Genomic DNA, 18,940 nt, shown 5'->3' with positions numbered 1-18,940 from the left:
AAAACGTATTGACTGTGCCAATTGAGAAAATATCCAGAACAATCAAGCTATTCCATATGAAACAAACTGTGGTTTCTTTTATGAACCTTAGACTACATACAGACATATGCCTTTAGGAAAAGCATATGTCTCCTTTAAATCAAGATAATAAGGAAGTATTTACATAATCATAGGTAAAAGCTCAGGGATCCAAGAGAGCCTTATTGCTTTTCCACCCATCTCAAGCATTTATTTCAAAGAGGTGATACAAGGTTTAATAACATGGCCTTTATTGATGACACAGGAAAGAAGATGTTTTAAAGTAACTAATTTTTCATAAACAGGAAAGGAAATTTTACTTCCTGTTACATAATTACATAAAATCTGTTTAAGTCACTAATGTACAAAAATAAAAAAAAAAAAGTTTGCATACTTCGTACCATCAAGAAGACCTAAGTAGCTGTATTTTCTATAACAAAGGGAATAATAAAACAAATTTGCATGGACAGAACTCAATAGTATAAAACAATTAAATGTATGTCATAAACAATTTTTATTATTTGTAAGCTCAGTCCTTGAGGATGGCTAAAGAAGTAGATCCTAGCAGGATCAAACCTTGCATATTTACACACAGAGGTGTAAAAGTAATATTGCCAGTTCATTGAAATATGCATTTTCAGTATTGTTCTGAAAATCAATGAAGTCTAGAAGCTAGATTTTAAATGCAGATGTTCACATTTCAAATAAAGTACTTCTTGCATCCTGTATAATTAAGGCAAAGTATGTTATCTTTTGAAAATACCTTCTATAATAGTTTCTGCATAAAAATATGAAATAAAATATAAAACTATATATATTTAATAGTACACTGTCATGTATGGTCCAGCAGAATAAGGCACAAAAAGTAAATAGAATGCAAAAGCATATATAGAAGTTAATGTGTTATTTTAAGTGGAATATAGCAAAATTCAAGTAGTTCTGAGTATGCTCATTTCTTGCAATAGGAATACATTTTTTATATAAGTATCTCATGCTAAGCCTGATGTAGAAACATTCCTCATGTAAGCATAATCTATCATGTTTATCATTTTATGTATGTCATTTGTACAGTGGCTTTATTTAGAAATCTGATAGTTTTCAAACCATCTGAAACAAGGCTCCTTAATGAGGCAGCTTGGCCTGAACTCCAAGTGTGAATTTTTCCATGAGGCAAAGTGTACTGGTTTCCTGCTCAAATCACTTGAGCAGTGTGAGTTTTGTCTACATGCTTAATATGAAGGTTAATATTTTCACTAACATAAATGACAATACACATCCCTAAAGTTGGGCACATCTGCAAAGTTTGTTTTCACAGGTGGTGTTCACAAACAAATTTTCTCTCTCTGAAGAGTTCCACAGAGAATTAGTGTATAGAATGGGCCACCTGCATCAGTACAACGGCATTGTTGGTCAGAAACGTTTCAGGTGAGCTGGTATTTATTTTGGAAGTATGGTCTGTTTGTCAACAAGTAAACATACATGTATAGAGAACAGAGAATCTTAATATATTTTGGGGTGATAGAAGGCATGCATCAGCATCTGTTGTCTGACTGCAGCCTCAAAGTAGCAACTGCCCCCTACCCCACAAGTAGTATCTATAAGATTTTCACAAAGAAAGAGGAGAGCAGATGAAGTCTTTACTTCCTTCCCAAAGTTTCAGCTAATTTCTTCAGTCTTTTCTTCAGCTCTAGAGGAAACTTCTCGTAACATTTTTTGCAGACAGGCTTCATATCAAACTCAACAAATTTATTCCTGAAACAACAAAGCAAAAGAAACTAAGTTTTAGCAGATGAAATAGTGAAAAAAAGAATTAAAAAAAATCTCCTATTAAATGTGCACAAGCAAAAAATTAACCCCCTAATTTATACAAATGCATTTAGTTATAAGTTCTACACTGCAGACAGTGATTACAATACCCTGTTCAGCAAGTTATGCAGATTTTACACAAAAGCTCATATTTATTAACAGTGTAATTTAGAAAGCCTTTCAAATCTAATTGTAGACTAAACATAAGATAATGGAATAACAAGTTAGTATTTCAAGTTGCAGTTGCGTGAAAGATGTGTTGGTTTTGACTGCCATAAGTTCATGCAAAAGTGCAAAAGAAAACATCCTTAGGACTAACCACAGAAGAAAGGAGCAGAGGTGGTGGTGAGAAGGAAAGGAAGTTTACAAACAGATTGGCTTTTTCTTTTTCTGCTTCTCTTTATCCTTTGCGTCACGTTCCCGTTTGGCAAGTCGTCGCTTAAATTCATCTGGCATTTTCTCATAACAGTGTTTGCAGACAGGTTTTAGATCAATTTCAACAAACTTATCCCTTTAGAGTTAAACAAGAAAAAATAAAGGATGGAAAAGGAGAAGAGTTAGGAAGACTAACTGAAGGAAGACCTCAAGAAACAGTGGAAAGAGATGGAAAGTACTAAGTGGAGCAAGAGGAAGAGACCTTACTTCCTCCATGCTGCTTACATGTTTTCCATACAGTAACAGCTACACTGTAGCAACATCTACACTTTGAAGAGAGCCACTGATAAGTGTTGAAGACATCACACTTGTGCATAAACTTACTTGAGGGTTAACTTAGTGTTGCAAGTTGAACAAGCGAAACAGTTCACACACCATGCCTTATTCAGAGCAGACACAACTAGGGAGATGGAAAAAAAGAAATCATTAGCCTTACCAATAAAAAAAAAAAAAGTGATTACAAAAATGTTAAGTTTACATATTCATGAGCTGTGAAGGACAGTCACTGATTCTTGTATCAAGGACCATAATAATAACATGGCCAGACTGGCGAGGCACATTTTAGAGTGTAATGAGCAGGACTGTGAAGCATTGATACAGCTGTCCCTGAGGCAAGACCAGCTTAACCTATTTCTGCCTCCTATTTTTCGCTTCATCTCATATCCAGCTGATCTCAGGCAATGGCTCTGTGAGGCCAGGTTCCAACTTAATCAGGAAATGCTTCCAGCTGAAGAGCAATCCAGCACAATTGTGTTTATGTTTTATACAGTTTCATTTCTCAGATCCAGTTCAGACTGCACTGCAATCAACAGTTGCATTTGCCCAGCTGAAGTTAATAATGTGAAGCCAGCAGCCAGACAGTGCTGGTAAATCAGCATTACCAAGGTGAAAAAAAAATGGACTCTCTTTATTCTTTGCTTTGAAGAGAAACTATTTCCTAGTTGTTCTGTAGGTGAATCCAGTTCCTGTTCTTTCTCTCTTTCAGTACAGCTTTCCAGTTTCCCCTGCCAAAATTTTCCCAAGTTAGACAATACAGGAAAATATTTTTCTTATTTTTTTCTCACTTGATCTCTCAATGTTTTTCTCACAGTATTTTGTCAACAACAAGGAGAACCAAAGCATTGTAATGCAGAGGGTTTTTCCTGCACTATGGGGCAAGCATGTCCACAGATACACAGTTATTCCACTACCTTCCAGAATAATACAAGACAGGTGAAAGTCTTTGCTCCCAAGCAACCTCAGTAATGCAGTCACAGACACCCTCCTGAAAAACTGCTGCTACAGATATTTGTTTCACCCAACAGAGAACAATACTGGATACCAAATTTGTGACAGGTGACTCAAAATTTGTATGCAGAAATGAAAGAAGAAATGTAATTGAAGACATACACTGAAAATAAAGAAATTAGTGTATACTGTATTGTTTTCAGTTCAGAGACCAAAACTTACATTATGGGTGTCAGAATATATGGTGAAAGATTAGAATCATACAGAGATGTAGTTATCAGAAAAGTTCCATTTCTGCTCATTCCTGTAGACTTTTCCTGAAAATGAGGACTCTTTCCTCTAAAGCATTTTGGACTGTCATTCTGCAGGCATAGTGCAGTCCAGAAAATCTAGGGAAAGCACATCTACAGGATGTGCTTACAGGTATGTCTTACCCTATAGTTACATGACTATAAACTAATTTATGTCTCTTTTTGTCTCTCCTGCTTTGCTAATGCCACTGGCTTAGATGAAGCTAATATAGTATTTACTTGGGACAGGATAAAGAGGCACATAATGTCACATTATTTGAGGTAGAATAGTTTGCTTTTGGCATTTTATCAGAGCTAGTTATCAAAAAAACCCAAAATACCCCTCAAACCCACCTCCTTCTCCCAGAAAACCTAATCAAACAATAACAAACCAAATTACTTGGAGTTCTGCTTTTACAGAACATATATTTCCAAGTATGATCATTCCTGGTTTTGTGACATTATCATAAGCCTAGATTTTCAAAAGACAGGTGCTTGAAATAGATAGGTAAATTTCTCCTGACATAATGGGAACAATTTAAAAAGAAATTCCTAACAGTGCCCACCTATGTCTTTCAGCATCTAAATTTTTTTTCAAATTTGGCTCATGATGCACAAATTCATTTATGGAGATGCCTGTATGCTCCTTCTTACTCTTGCATGTGTTCTTTTTTGAAGGTGGTGTGGCAAGAAGTGACTTCTGAGCATCTTCCAGCATCCCTGGCCTCTGCATGTCACTAAGGGGTTTCACAGTTCTCTTTGGCCATGGGGTGGTCTTCTATCATTATGAAATGATGTTAGGTTTTCCTACCATTTGGTCTCTGACTAATCCACTCTAATTTAATTTCTGGTCAAGAGAACATCTGTTTTTGTTTTAATGAAAACTGGGCTGCTTTCCCCTTACTTTCACTTTTAAAGAGAACTTCCATCAAAAAGGAACCCTTCAGGAAACAGAGAACTTACCATCTCCTTCAATCACACGGTTGCAATGGAAACAAACATCACCAAATAGCTGAAGAGGAAAGAGAAGTAATAAATTTTTAATATAATGATTTTATTGAAAGTAACTTGTCAAACTAGCAAAATACCTATGTTTCAGCTGATGGGCAGAATCGCTTTCCTGTTTGTTTCAGTGAAATAAAGAGAATGCTGGCAAGTCTGGTTTGGTTTGCCAAGTACATTTTGCATCATCTCATCACAAAAAGTCTTGATAATATTAAAGACGAAAACATGTATCTGCCTTTGCTTCTCTGTAAGTATGATTTTGTTTTGTTTCGAGATTTCTCTAATCCTGAAGATTTGAAATACAGCAGTTGGTGTCATGTACATATGGTTACTAACCAGAAAATGTAACATTTGGATTAACATGCATGATGAAAACAATGTATTACTGTAAGAAAATTTTATCTTTATAAAAAAAAACAAAAACATTTCAGACAAAAAATAGTAATTCTTTTTCCAGGCTTAACACTTGTCCACAATATAACATATAACAAGAAGTGCCAAAAACTTCATGTATGTTTTTTTTACTGTAGTAGTTAACCTTGGAAAAGACATCCTCTCTACATACAGCTCTTGTCTGGTGCACGGACTTGGTCCATCCCAGCTGCACACTATTACTATGAACGTCACAGCATTTACAGTCTGCAAGTGTGCCAGCACCAATCATCTGCCCTTCATCACTAATGACCAATTAAGAATCCATCTGTAATTAGCAGATGCCGTACAACTCCCAGGTGTAACCCCTCCTCGTGTATTTATGTAAGCAAGGGAGATGACTGTGACATGACACAGATGGCTTCCAAAGAAAAATATGCCCATGCATCGTGGGGTGGGCTCCCCATCCAAGGGTGTCTGGAGAGGGGTGGTGCTGCTACATGTAACTTCTACATAAATGCAAGTGGTCACTAGAGGGTGTCTTCTGACAAATTCAGTCTTGGAAATCTTTATCAACCTAATGACTGAGCAACAGCACACATCAACACGCAGTATCTTAGAGCAGCAGCTGCAGGGAAACCCATGCCACTCACTGGGGCCTCCAAACTGCAGTTAGTGAGTGGCAAATCTTCTTTAACTTCTTAGGAGAGATTAGTTGTCATTAGCTGCTCTGATACACAGACACGTCAAAGCTCTGTAACAGCTCTATTTAAATACCACTAAGCTTGAAGAACAACTTGATGCTGATTGTCCTGGCCAGCCTTTGTGAAATACCTGTAGTTTTCTTTTTTAATGCCCCACAGATGAAGAGGAAAACCTGTAAAAATTAAATGCAACAGAGCATATGCTAATTGCTATTACATCCAGAGGTGCCTTTAACAAAACAGAAGAATGTCCATGGTTGTCCATCTATATCTAATAAAGCATATTTGTGAGTTTACCAATTAACATTTTTTTTTGTGAGCTTACCATTTAAAAAATATGCAACCTTACCTGATTGTAGTGGGTTTCACAATATGCCAAGCCTTTTCTCTCATAATGACGATGACCCAGGAATGGTTTTTCACATTTTGCACAAACAAAATGCTACAAAGAAAATTACAATACATTTTTTTTTATCTTTTGGAAGTAACGTTATTTTTTCTGGAAAGTAAAATAACCATGTCCACTACTTGAACATGGCTGAAGTCTACCAAGCATCTTGAAAAGCAGAGTTAAAACTTTTGTTTCTACATTTAGGCCATTAAAATATTAATTGTTTTAATGTCTTCAACATTTCAATCCAAAAGTTATAAAACAAAATCAAGCAATGGCATCTTAATTTTTATCAATGAACAGAATTAAGAGTTGTTAAATAATTTGCATTATCATTATACCCTTGTGAAGAAAGCATTTCCTAGAGGAGACTTTCAAAACAACAGAAGGAAAAAAATTATTTAATTAAAATGGAAGATGTAGAACTAAATCTTGTATGTGGCCTTGAAATATAAACTCTCACATGAACTGTTGAAGAAATATGTACCATGGGGTGTTATGATGCTTAGTGACATGGTTGCCACAGATTTGACTGCTTTTCCATATGTACTGCTTTGAGCTCTGAAATTTTATTTTGTAAGAACCTCGCTGGGCTTCCTTTGAATTACTGATTTTAGTTTCACAGTCAAAACTCACTTGTAAGGTGACAAGTAACAACTATTTCACAGTGGAAGACCAGCCACAAGAAGGTTGAAGAGGGATTTGGACAAGGCATTTAGAGAATCATTGCTGCAAACTTTGGGAATACTTTCATTGAAATGGAACAGAAAAATCACAGATAAATATGCTAAGGTTAATATGTGTAAGAGAGATTGTTTAGCATCTGATGTTTACCTCCACATGCCATTGTTTGCCCATAGCATTTACCACACGGCCTTCAATTGGTCTCCTACATGCCCCACAGATGGGGACACCCATTTTGTCATGGCAGGGTAAGCAGTAGAGTTCTCCTTTCAGCTCACGAGCATCAGCAGTAAGTTCCTTCCTGTTCAGAAGTCAATGAATTGAGATCATGAATAAAGGCACTCAAAAATGTCAACTCTTGAGAGTTTCTACTCTCAAGTGAAAAGAGAAGCAAAAAAAAAAATCAGCATTTGCTTTAGAAATTATATTTATCCTACAGTAATGCAGCAGCATCAAATATAACACAATTCAACACAGTTCACCCCTGATCTCAGCAAGCTGAGAACAGGCTGCAAAGCAAGGTGCACCGAGTCTCTCTGGAAACAGCTACTGAGCTATTGTCATTCTGCTTAAGCAGCACAAATCTGTGTGTGAAAGCTGCACATGTTTGGTTTATATTCTGGCACTTATCACCAGTTTATTTTAGATTTGCATAACTGCAACGGAAAGTAAAATGTAGTGCTCTGTATCTAGTCACATTTTCCTTGTATCAAACTTCAGAGAAAGAGAACTACAGACCCACATGAGCTGGGCTTATTCATTTCCCATTGCAGAATCTTATAAACTCTACTTTTTTAGTAATTTGCATGGTTAGATACAAAGAGAACCTTAAGCTAAACCTTAAAAGTGACTGTAATCACAAATACTCTCAACTGGTTGCCACTGATATAACACTATATACTGTTATTCAAATCAGCCTTTGCTGTGGCACTGAAATAGTAGCTTCCTTTGCAGCAGAAATAAACTAAGAATCCATGCTATATCCTACAATGCTCCATGCTCCAGTGCTCATCCTACATCTCTGCATCAGTGCAGGATGTAGAAATGTGCAGTTTCATGTGCTGCAGTTGCAGAAGATGATAAAATGAGATGGGAGAAGCCTTCTAAAAAAGACAGGCTTTAAAAAGAGAGAACAAAGTTTGGATGCCATTGAACTAAAAAAAAAAACAACGCAGGCAAGATAGTAATTCAAGCAACAAAAAAGGACCATGTCTCTTCTCCTCCAACCAGAATGGTGAGCTATCATTTCATTACCATAGAAATGGTATCTGTGTCGATACTTTGTATTTTGTAAGGTACTGCCTTGTCCTGCTGAGTCCAATCTTTCTTTAGTCCCCAGCAGGTCAGCTGTTGTTTGAACCTCACAAGCCAAAAGCAGTAACAAACATCTGGCCACAAGACATCCAAATCCCACCCCCTCTTGTCAGTTGTACAGGACAAGTTTTCACTTTAAATTGATGAAGCAAAGAAGCCCAGCATTTTCCTGTTTCCCTTTGCAGAAGTCAGGTTACCCGCAGTTTGCACAGTTGAAATGATCAGGGTGATAAGGATCGTTTTTGAATATGAGAGGCTGTTCATCAATAATAGCATGACACTTCTGGCAAATGTACTTTCCCAGGCCTCTGGCTTTTTCCTTGTTATGACAAGGACGGCAGAGATGTCTGAAATGGCATAAAGAAAGAGAGGTAAGTATTGCTGCCAGGTACTACAGTGCAAAATAAAAACCAAAAATCTCTTGGAACCTCATTTCAATCAGCTCTTTTTTTGAGTCTTGTAAAACAACTTCCTTGCTAAGGCAAACCAAGCTCAAAGCACAAAAATGATTGCTCAAGCTCAGGGTGATCATTCAATTTTCTGTCACCACAGGAGTATAATTTCTTCACCTGAGTTAAAGCTGTATTAAAACATAGAAAACAATGTTTCTTATAGAGTCTTGTTGATGAATGTTTTGCTTTCAAAATCTTAAAAAAATTAGATTAGAAACTGTATGAGCACACAGGTCCTACTTCTGTAGATAATTCTGTATATTGTATTACACATAAGAAGCCAATGGCCATATAATCCACTTGTAAAACATACTTTTGATCATAACTGGCAAAAATATCCTACTCTGTGAGGGGTCCTACTGAACATTAAGCAATTATTACTAAATATAAATTAGACCAAAATTGGAGAACCAAGCTGGAAAAAGAAAGTAAACATTTTTATTTAAAAAAATACAATGCTTCTGTATCTGAAAGTTTTCTCTCTTATGGCATATAACAATGACTCCAAAAGGTCACTGGGTAAAGAAAATGTTTGCCATGAAACTTGGTGTTGAAGCAGGCAAAATGTGAATATTTTAAGATCTTGTGGTTTTGTGATGCACGATTAGACTGTATCACAGAAAAAACTTCAGTTGCTCCATTTGAGCTGGAAAGCCTCAGGAACCAAAACCTCTCAGTCCCACTATTGGTTCATTTAATTTATGATCAATTAACAGAAGGAAGGGTGGAGATTTACCTGCCAGCATTCTTGACAAATCCAATATCAGCCAATACTGCTTGGCAGATATCACAGCAGAAGCACTCTGGATGCCAGCTATTGTTCATGGCTTTAATAACACGACCAATAATGAACTCACCTGTAAGAAACACAACACCAGGATGTAAAACACCATACTAGACAAACTTAAAAAGTAACTCACAAATTAATCACTACAATGACTACAATCACCATTCCTTTCCTTACCCCAAAATCTGGTAGGACACATTGCTTTCAATATCACAGTTCTGATTCCAAATTCTGGAAATGTGGGTTTGTTTGTTGTTTTTTGTTATGGGTTAAAAGAAAACATTTTTGCTGATGGAGGACCTGCTATTTATGTACAAGTCCTTCTACATGCACACTCCACCTTCTCCCTGCAGTAATCCTATTTTGGTCCCTTCGCTGGTTTTACTTATCTGTTCTCAAGCTGTTAAGAAATTTATGGAGTACTTAATATAATAAGGGCTTTCTTGTGTCCTAATAACTTTTCTCCTTTTCTTCTTTAAGTGTATGGCAGTGTTAATTTGCCATGTACGTAGCAGAGGTTTCCACTCCACTAGGACAAAGCCTTGAAGGTATTCTATACTCAAGGCACAACAGAACTGAGCTTGGGTGGCTGTGGACATCCTGCAAAAAAAAAATCCCACGGAGTTCAAATGCAAAGGTGCAGTGAAGCTGCAGAACAGTCAATCCAACACACGCAACTTCTGACCTGCCACAAGGAGTCCTGTCCCATAAGGCATTAAAAAATAGTGTGAGAACCAGTGTTTTGCATTGTGTGACTGTACTGCCCAGGCAGTGGAGTGATGTCCATCGCATGTGACCCAATTGTTCTCTATGCTGATGGACAGTGTAGCCAGGGGCTCTGAGCAGTGCAAAATGTGTTGGGAGCTCAGCTTCCCAGTGCTGTCAGAGGCTGAGTTCTGGCTTTGGGGAACAACTCCAAGAGCTGCCAAAGGGGCGTGATCAGGCAGGTGATGGTGTGGATGATAACATCCACCATGAAAGTCTGTAGCATCCCCACAAAGTTATGGCTTTGCAAGAACAAATACAATGGACTCCAGACATATCAGGAATGCTCAAGGCCTCATCATTGACAACAGCCCTAATGACTTTGTGTTTAAGTACAAGCAGTGGAAAAGCCCAGCTCTGGGCAGGACCTTGACGAGGTTTTAAGGGAGCTGGCAATACCAGGAGAGAGGATAGGAGAAGGTGAAGCTGTGCTAATTGTGCAGGAGAAATCCTGGAGATAGACAGCATAGCTCCTCACAAATTGCCACTAACTCATTTCTTCCTCTTCCTCTGCTTGTTCACGTCTGCAGCCTTAAATTCATAGTTCCATAGCATCTGCTTCCCTCTCCCTTGGTGTTCAGCACGTTCCTCCACAAAAGGAAAGGCCTCACTGAGATAAATTAAAACTTTAGCACCTTGCCAAAGGTGCCAGAGAAACACAAGGGCTTCCAGAGCAGTTTAGGGAATAGTCAAATAGTCAACTTCCCAGCTCTGGCCCAGCAAAATGTGTCACACAGGGACAAAAGGAAATGTGCAAGTCATTACAGTGCAGCAGATGCACAAGCATCTACATCAACGGTGGCAAATAAAAAGCAACCCCCAGTATCGTGTAGGATGGACATTAGACACTGAAGCCTGAAAGGTATTTGTTTAAAAAAAATCAGCGGGGGCCCAGCTGATTATAACACTAGATGATGAATATTGTCTCGGGTTCTGTGAAGTAGGACAGCACAGGTGGGTTACAAGAGTCAAAGCAGATGACAAAGTCTTGTTGCACGGTTTCAGCTACATGAGCTGGGACAAATGTCAGCACATAGAGACGTACAGATATAAATAATCAGGAGTATTATATATAATTGTGTATCCAATCAGGAGTTTATGAATGATCTGTTCATTGGATCATTGGCTCAACAGCTAAATTATTTATTAAAAGAATGCAAATTTTATTTTAAAATCCTACTGGTTTATGACCTTTAGAAAAAGCAACTCCCAGTTTCTCTGAAGTCTAGCTCATTCCTGAAGTACAGATGCTCAGCTGAACATAAGCACCTCCCAGGAAACAGATACAAGGGCAGCACATCTTCTCCCAGTGACACTCCCATTTGTGATCAATGTGAAGTATTTCACCTAAAACTTACCACACTGATGGCAGCAAGGGGCAAAAAGCATTTGAAAATCATGTTCACAGTACTTCCTCCCTTCAAACTGCAAATAGAAAGAGGAATGAGGAACTTGCACTTAACATAAACGCTGTAACAGCCTGGTGTGTTTCCAGATACAATTAGGTAGTAAAACATGAGGGGCTGAGCAAAAACAACCAGACCATGAGCTACGTATGCTAGGTATTACATCCACCCACCTTAATTCACCTACTAGTTAGCATGTAGTGTTAATAGCACACCATTTCTCCAGTACTGCTGAGAGTGCAAGGCATTTTCTGTCACCCATTTACATCACAAGAGACGTCTGAATTTTGACAGACTACTGAAACTGAAGCAACCAAACACATTCTGAGCAGGAAATTAGCTAACAAACAGCCTTGGCCAGCAGGAGGGGAGAAGCATTTTTCTCAAACCTATTTGATGTCTTCCTCATTCTACATTTCCTGCCAGAATGACCCAGCATACCAGAAAGTGGAGGTTGGGGTAGGAAGAACACCCAGGGGCAGAAATCTTTGCAATTTATGGAGCAGTCAGCCAAAACATGAAGGGAAATAATCCTTTTCCTTCATGATACTTATTTCATAGAATCATTAAATCATTTAGGTTGGGAAAGACCCTTAAGATAATCAAGTCCAAATATTGAAGAGCAAAGTTCAGTACATCGATCAAGTTAAATTGATTTTAAGGAATTTGAATTTTATCACAGCTTATGTAAGTTCAGCTACAGTTCAAGCTCCCATTGAAAAAAAAAACAAAACCCAACATATGGAATAATAAGATTCAACAGCACTGCATTAGTAGTTTAGCCAAAGAATATGTAAAAACATGTAGGCAAATATGTGCTGAAATGAAGGGAAATGTTTAGATACCTTCGGGCATCATTATTATTGGACACAAATGCCAATGAGCATGTCAAAACCAGGTAGACAATATCAGGTATGCTACAAAATGTTTGGATATGAACGTCTCAGTTTAAATAGTGGAACAAGGAGGACAGCAGGAAACCTCGCTCCTTTCTTTTCACTGCGTCTAAGACAAAACCAAGTGAGTAGCACAAAATACTACTCAGAAAGTAAGGTTTTGTGCATGGACAGAAATTACAGAAATGTGGTTCCAGATCACCTCTTGTATAATATGAAATGACAAGGATCTAATACAATATAAATATAATAAATACTTTTGCAAATGGCAGGATGGGGATCTAATAAAACATTTCATTAGATATTTATGGTTACAAAATTCCTGTGTCAAACCTGAATTGCACCTATTAGGAAGAGAAAGACATTAACTCAGTACAGACCTTTTCAGAAGTTTCTGTCAGAAATTTATCAAGTGCTATTCCAGTGTAATACTCTAAAACAGATTACTTTTTAATTTGGGCTTTTAAAAAACTAATAATTGAGAGGTACAGGGCTATTACTTTCTCAAGGAATAATGGAAATTACTCATTCATTGTGAATTGTGCTTGCTTCCTGCATGATAAAATCCTTTCCAGACTGAAAAAAAATTGAAAGCTTCCTGTTCTGTTTAAACAGGTGGTCCAATGGGGGATGCTTAGGTTTGCTTGGATTTCAAAGCCACCACATGTTGATCTGAACAGATCAAACAGGTTTTCTTCCCCTCTTTGTTTGCATCAGGCAGGTCGGTTTCCACTCAGTCTTGTTTCTATTTTCAACCTCTGCTCCTTTGTGCCGCCCTTTGTGGATGACCCAGCAGTTATCACAGAAAGCCTTGAGCTTCTGTAACAAATCTTACAGTACATAGTTTAAAAGTAAGATCATTTTACTGTTGTATGCTGAAGGTCCCTGAGCTGAATGGCTCTGCATAAAACATCTCACTGTGAAGTAACCTCCAGCTTACCTGTATGTTTTTAGCTAACTTAAGTGGAAAGTCATGCACAAAAACTGAGACTTTAGAGATTGTTTCTCTAAGGCAGCTTTTGATAAAAACCATTTTAAGAAAACACTCAAGGTACAACTGGAATAGAAACAAACATGACCATCTGTTCTGCCATTAGTATAGAACTGTGCACTGCTATCTGCAGAGAAACTCTACAATAGCAGCTCTAGGGAATACACATCTTCCAGGTGGTGGAGTAGAAGCACACCAGAATTGCTGCCTCTTCGCACCTAACAGCAAAGAACAGAGAATTCTACTGGAATATGCTTGTGCTAATTTTTGTTTCGATTGAGTGCATAAAAAAACTTGCTAAAATGATGATACTGAGCAAAGTGGAACACAAATCAAATACACCGTACCCACCGTTTCTGTGCAACATTAGGCATGCAGGTCTCAGGAATCCAAACTATCATTTCTAACACAGGCTCAAGAGGACGTCCACTAAACCCCTGCTATGCTGTGCAGACTCTAAGCAGTGGATGGGCACCACTTGTGCCTGCGAGTGACTTGGCTCCAGTGCCACAGCACAGCGAGCTGTGCTGATGGGGGTCCTTGCAAGGCAGCCCAGAGATAAGTCCTGCAGCACAGGAGACCTGACCAGTTCCACCCCTACCTGTGGAACACAGCGTGAAGGCTTATCATGGCAGTGTTGACAGCAAGTGTGATAAGCAGCTTAATGACTAACTGGGGGAACCCTGCAAGGCCTGCAATAGGCAGGGGAACAATATTTGTCTTCCTAATTGCTAAGAGCTGGAAATCATTTCCAAGAAATACTAGCTTAGCTAAACCAGGCACAGAGTAAACACAAGCTCATACTGGGCAACCAACAATGCCTGTGTTTACCCACGGGAACCTGCTCAGAAAAACACATTACCTGGCCACACCTCCAAACACATCCATCTTCTCAAAGACTACATTAAGCCAGTCTGAAGAAGATGCCCTTTCTGCCCATCTTCTCCAGTCAGTTTTTCTTGACAGTGATACAGATTATCTCAAGTCCTCTGAGCACTGTCAGCCACTCCTGAGCACTCACCAACCTAAGCCCACCTTCTACCGCTCAGGGCTTTCCTTCCTCTCACAGAATCACAGAATGGGTCAGGTTGGAGGTAGGGTCATCTGGTCCAGCCTCCCTCTTCAAGCAAGGTCATCCTAGAACACACTATGCAGAATTGCATCCAGATGATTCTTAAGTATTTCGAGTGAGGGAGACTTCACAACCTCTCTGGGTAACCTGTACCAGTGCACAGTAAAGTTTTTCCCCATTATCAGGTGGAACTGCCTGTGCATCAATTTCTGCCCGTTACCTGTTGTCCTATTGCTTGGCACCACCAAGCAGAGCCTGGCTTCCTCCTCTGACGCCCTCCCTTCAGATGATTATATACATTGGTGAGGTTCCCTCTCAGTCGTCTCTTCTTGAGTCCGAACAGGCGCAGCACCTTGAGCCTATCCGATGTTATTTTACCTCTGTAATAATTGTGGCAAGAAGTATCTATCCTTAACTGAAACTTTCCACTTTCTATGTAACATTTCTCAGGCTACCCAGCCTAAAAAAAAACCAAAACGCTAGCAACATTAGCCAAAACCTGTTTAGCACACAGTGTTATTTTAATTCCTGAGACAATCTACAGGTACTCACTTCTGACTCACTGTCTTTGAGAGCAGCATGTTTCAGAAAGAGAGTGCTCAAAGACCAATCATCATGAATATGAATGTTAACAAGGTAGCAGTAGTAGGAAGCAAAATGCCTACATTCAGTACATCTAAGCACTACTAGGATACTTGCCACGGAGATTCAGGTATGGCCACTCATGAGCAACACAGAGATTGTAACATTCCTGACCTTTGTCCAAAAGTAGGACTTTTTTTCTGCTGTAGTTTCCTCTAGAAGATACAGGCTGCCTAGAGCATGATTTCCCAAACTTTTATCTTTAAGGACCATTCAAGTTTCTGAAAGAGGTCTCTGGATTGACTCATTGTTTTTTGAGTCAGAAAAAGAATGAATAAAGTATTCATTATTAGGAGAAAATACATTTTATTAGTTTAAGACAATTTTATGAACATAATTACAAATATTTTAGTTTAGAAACATTCATATCACTACATTTGCCTCAAGTCTTGACATGTCAGGATGGACTCTTTCCTGAGTCAGCTTGGTATATATTAACAATTGTAATGCAACTTGTTAAGTATCTAGGGGGATGTTCTTTTGTTTCTATTTAATTAATTCTGCCTTGCAGCTCACCTTTTGATGTCTTATGGAACACTAGAGGCTAATTTACTACAATTTGTGTAACACTATTCCTAGAGCCTTTTGATCCTCAAACAAGGTGAGAAAAAGCAAATCCCCAGGAATCCCCTTAGCCAGTCTCTTTTGCAATCCACACTCCTTCCTCAGCCTCGCATCACCACATAACACGGCTCTGTAAAATTAGAAATGCTTCATGGAAAATAAACTATTGTGCTCTTGCCAAAGATGACACCTGTATGTGAGAGCACAGAATTGTTCCTTTTACACTCTGCTCATTTTCCTTTTCAGATCATCATATGACACAAATCCTGTAACTGCTACCCTAAGATGGATTGTAAGCTACTTGAGCAGGGCCTTGTCTCTCTGACAGTAATTCCCTGTCTCACACCATTTATTGTTCCCTATACTAATCACTTTGTATTTTATGAACCAGTCTAGAGCTTTCACTACCACTTTGTGCTGAGCCACACTCTAAATTCCCATGATAAGGGAACGTAAAAGAAAATGAAACCTATTCCAAAATACCCTCTTAAGCTGAGGCAAATCAACCGGGAGCCGAGAAATATTAATGTAATCAGGTCTTAATACTCCTGAAAGTGTGTTAAGAATCGATAATTTTGAATGCTCTAGACTGTTAAACTTTAGAGCTGATCTTACACTGGCCCTGTCTGGTTCAGATCACAGCATGCTCACATACAGATCATCTCTTTTCCAATGCCAAACTGGATTCACTCAACTCAGCTATAAACCTCCTATGGACCACAGGATGCTGGGATTTCCCTCTATATGACTTTCTCCTCTAAGAAGTATGTTTCCTACTTATTTTCTGGTATGATACATCAGATTCACAAGTTTCACGGAAAAAAATTTGCACTGAGAAAAAGATCTCCAGGAATTTTTCTCTCAGTGCTGATAACATTAGGGTCCACATTTAAAGAACTTTCTGTACATTGATGTCCTCCAAATTAGCACAGAAATGCTCCTGGTTTTGTTCTCTCTTTCCTGGGCAAACTCTTTCAGAGCCCAGATCCTCCCATGGGCCCTTCTAAGCTATCCACCTGCCTGTAGCTACTTCTGCTATGGGAATGAAGGCTCAAGAGGGGGCATGGGGACAGGAGGGGTCCTCTGTCCTGCTTACCTCATAGAAGAGCCCTTCGGGGAACTGCTGAAAGCACTGGGCACAGACGAAGCACTGCTCGTGGTACAGCTCACCATTGCTGTTGACAATTTTCTCGGCAGGGGCAAAGCCCCCCCTGCAGCGCTCGCAGATGGCGTTTGCAAGCGCGTTCGCCATGTTGCTGTCATTCAAAAGAAAAAAAAAAAAAGAAAATTAGCCTAAATAGACAACAACACTGGTTGTGGGTCTTTCCCCCCCTCACCAGGCCAAACTGCATTGCCCTAATGCTAAGCTGCTCAACACAAGTTTTTCAATGAACTTCATGGCTTGTGGCATCTCCTCAGAAATAAAGCTACCACTTCTCCCTGCTCCCTAACTCTTTAGAAACAAAATCCCTGTGATATGCTCTAATTAACTGAAAACCCCAGACAGAAATGTTGTCACGACAGACACATTTACAGGCTTTTTATGATGAAAAAAGACAGGCAATTCAAAGTACTATAAAAATTATGATATACATTAAAATTACTGAAAACAAGTGCAAATATTAATGATGGAGGACTGGCATCACACAAGAAAACCTAAACAATTTATTGTAAACCAATTCTAATATATTCATATGTAAATATATAAATTCTAAAATGCACATATATAACGGCATTAGCTCAGAGCTCTAAATAAACAGTGTGAAAGAGTGTGCAGGATCTGGTCTGGCAGATATTAATGAAAAACAGAGTCGTTAAATAATTATCCTTTATACGAGTTCTGCATAGCTTGAAGTCATTTTACAAATTTAGTTTGAAGTCGTGGGATTTTTGATTGGTTTGTTAGGGTTTATCTCAGGGAGTTCAGCTCATCAAGTACCAGCCCACTCCAGGGCCAAGGAGGAGGGCAGGAATGCTCTGGCTGCCCCACTGTAACCCACACACAGGCCAACACAAGCTGGCAAATCCATGCCAGGGATGCAAAGAAATTGAAACAGCAACCTTGGTTGCTTCTCAAAGGCACAGGACCAAAAAAAATGGCAGTGTGGTAGCTGTCCACATCTGCAGAAGACAGTACAGCCGTGTTTCAGATAATTAAAGCCAGAAAAAGGCTCTTGTGATTTTTCCTTTGCAAACATTTTGTCACTCATATCTAGACTCTCAAAGCTCTGCCGTTCAGGATCATCCTACTGCCCTAATACCATGTGGTAGCAGAGAGCAAATATAGGGCAATGGTCTAGTTTCATTACAATATGATGTCAGCTGATGAAACCACTGACTCAAAATTTATCTGGAAGGTTATTAGACAAGTGACATTATTTGAAACACATGTGCATGCATGCACACATTTTGAAACAGCTATCATGCTCTGTCTGTAAGCGCAGAGCCCGCAGTCCTCTGCAGGATGCCAAGCCTTCCTTCTTATCTCTTCAAGGGGATAAGACCTCTGGGCTCCCACCAAGTTCAATAGGAACTGAATTCATTCCTTGCACACCATCCAAGGGAGCAAGCAAACACCTAGCACGTGGTTCAAAATGGAATGTGTTTTATCTATTTCTTACACCGTCTCACAGAAGAGCCCTACACAAGGTCACATCTGACATGTTATTATTAGCTGGCACTTTTTTTCTCTCTCTCTTGATCTTTGCAGATGAGGAAAACGGCAACTGCAATCCAAATATCCACTGCCCTCACAGTGAAATGAGTGGGCAAATTTCACATAAATATCAGATGCAGGATGGTCTAACCCATACATAACAGACAGACCTATGGACAAACTGCAGTGACTATACACATAAACTGTGATCAACTGCAAAGCTCGCCAGTGGTCTCCATGGACTGAGTATGCTTTCTGTGGGGCAAAACCTCAGTCAATTTCCCCATCCTCCTCATCAATCTAAATGAAGAATAATCACAAGAGAAACTGGGATCTTTCATCATCACTTCAACAGTGCTCGAGCATTAAGGATGCTAAGCGCTGCTGTACGTAAAGTATAATCCAAGCAAAAACATGACACAAAGTTCAAAAACAAATGAAAACCATTTCCCTCTTCTGGAAA

At 38.9% G+C, this 18,940-nt stretch overlaps 1 protein-coding gene across 8 annotated transcripts in view; it reads right to left on the bottom strand.

Moving 5' to 3' along the window:
- Positions 1-206: 206 nt before the first annotated feature.
- Positions 207-18,940, bottom strand: part of LIMS1 (LIM zinc finger domain containing 1) — a 68,149-nt gene continuing 49,415 nt past the window's right edge. For 5 of the 8 annotated variants that reach the window (XM_038130156.1, XM_038130167.1, XM_038130177.1 and 2 more), the window contains 10 exons: positions 16,918-17,077; positions 11,609-11,675; positions 9,435-9,555; positions 8,444-8,593; positions 7,083-7,233; positions 6,207-6,299; positions 4,740-4,788; positions 2,584-2,659; positions 2,144-2,335; positions 207-1,770 (listed from right to left, as the gene is read on the bottom strand). In XM_038130156.1, coding sequence (XP_037986084.1) covers positions 2,188-2,335; positions 2,584-2,659; positions 4,740-4,788; positions 6,207-6,299; positions 7,083-7,233; positions 8,444-8,593; positions 9,435-9,555; positions 11,609-11,675; positions 16,918-17,073 — 1,011 coding nt within the window. In that variant the 5' untranslated portion in view covers positions 17,074-17,077 and the 3' untranslated portion in view covers positions 207-1,770; positions 2,144-2,187. The other 3 variants (XM_038130148.1, XM_038130136.1, XM_038130184.1) reach the window with 2 other exon arrangements.

Source organism: Motacilla alba, chromosome 1, assembly GCF_015832195.1.
Source record: "Motacilla alba alba isolate MOTALB_02 chromosome 1, Motacilla_alba_V1.0_pri, whole genome shotgun sequence".
Taxonomy (NCBI): domain Eukaryota; kingdom Metazoa; phylum Chordata; class Aves; order Passeriformes; family Motacillidae; genus Motacilla; species Motacilla alba.
The sequence above is the reverse complement of the archived record's forward strand: the minus strand, read 5'-3'. Positions and strand labels throughout refer to the sequence as shown.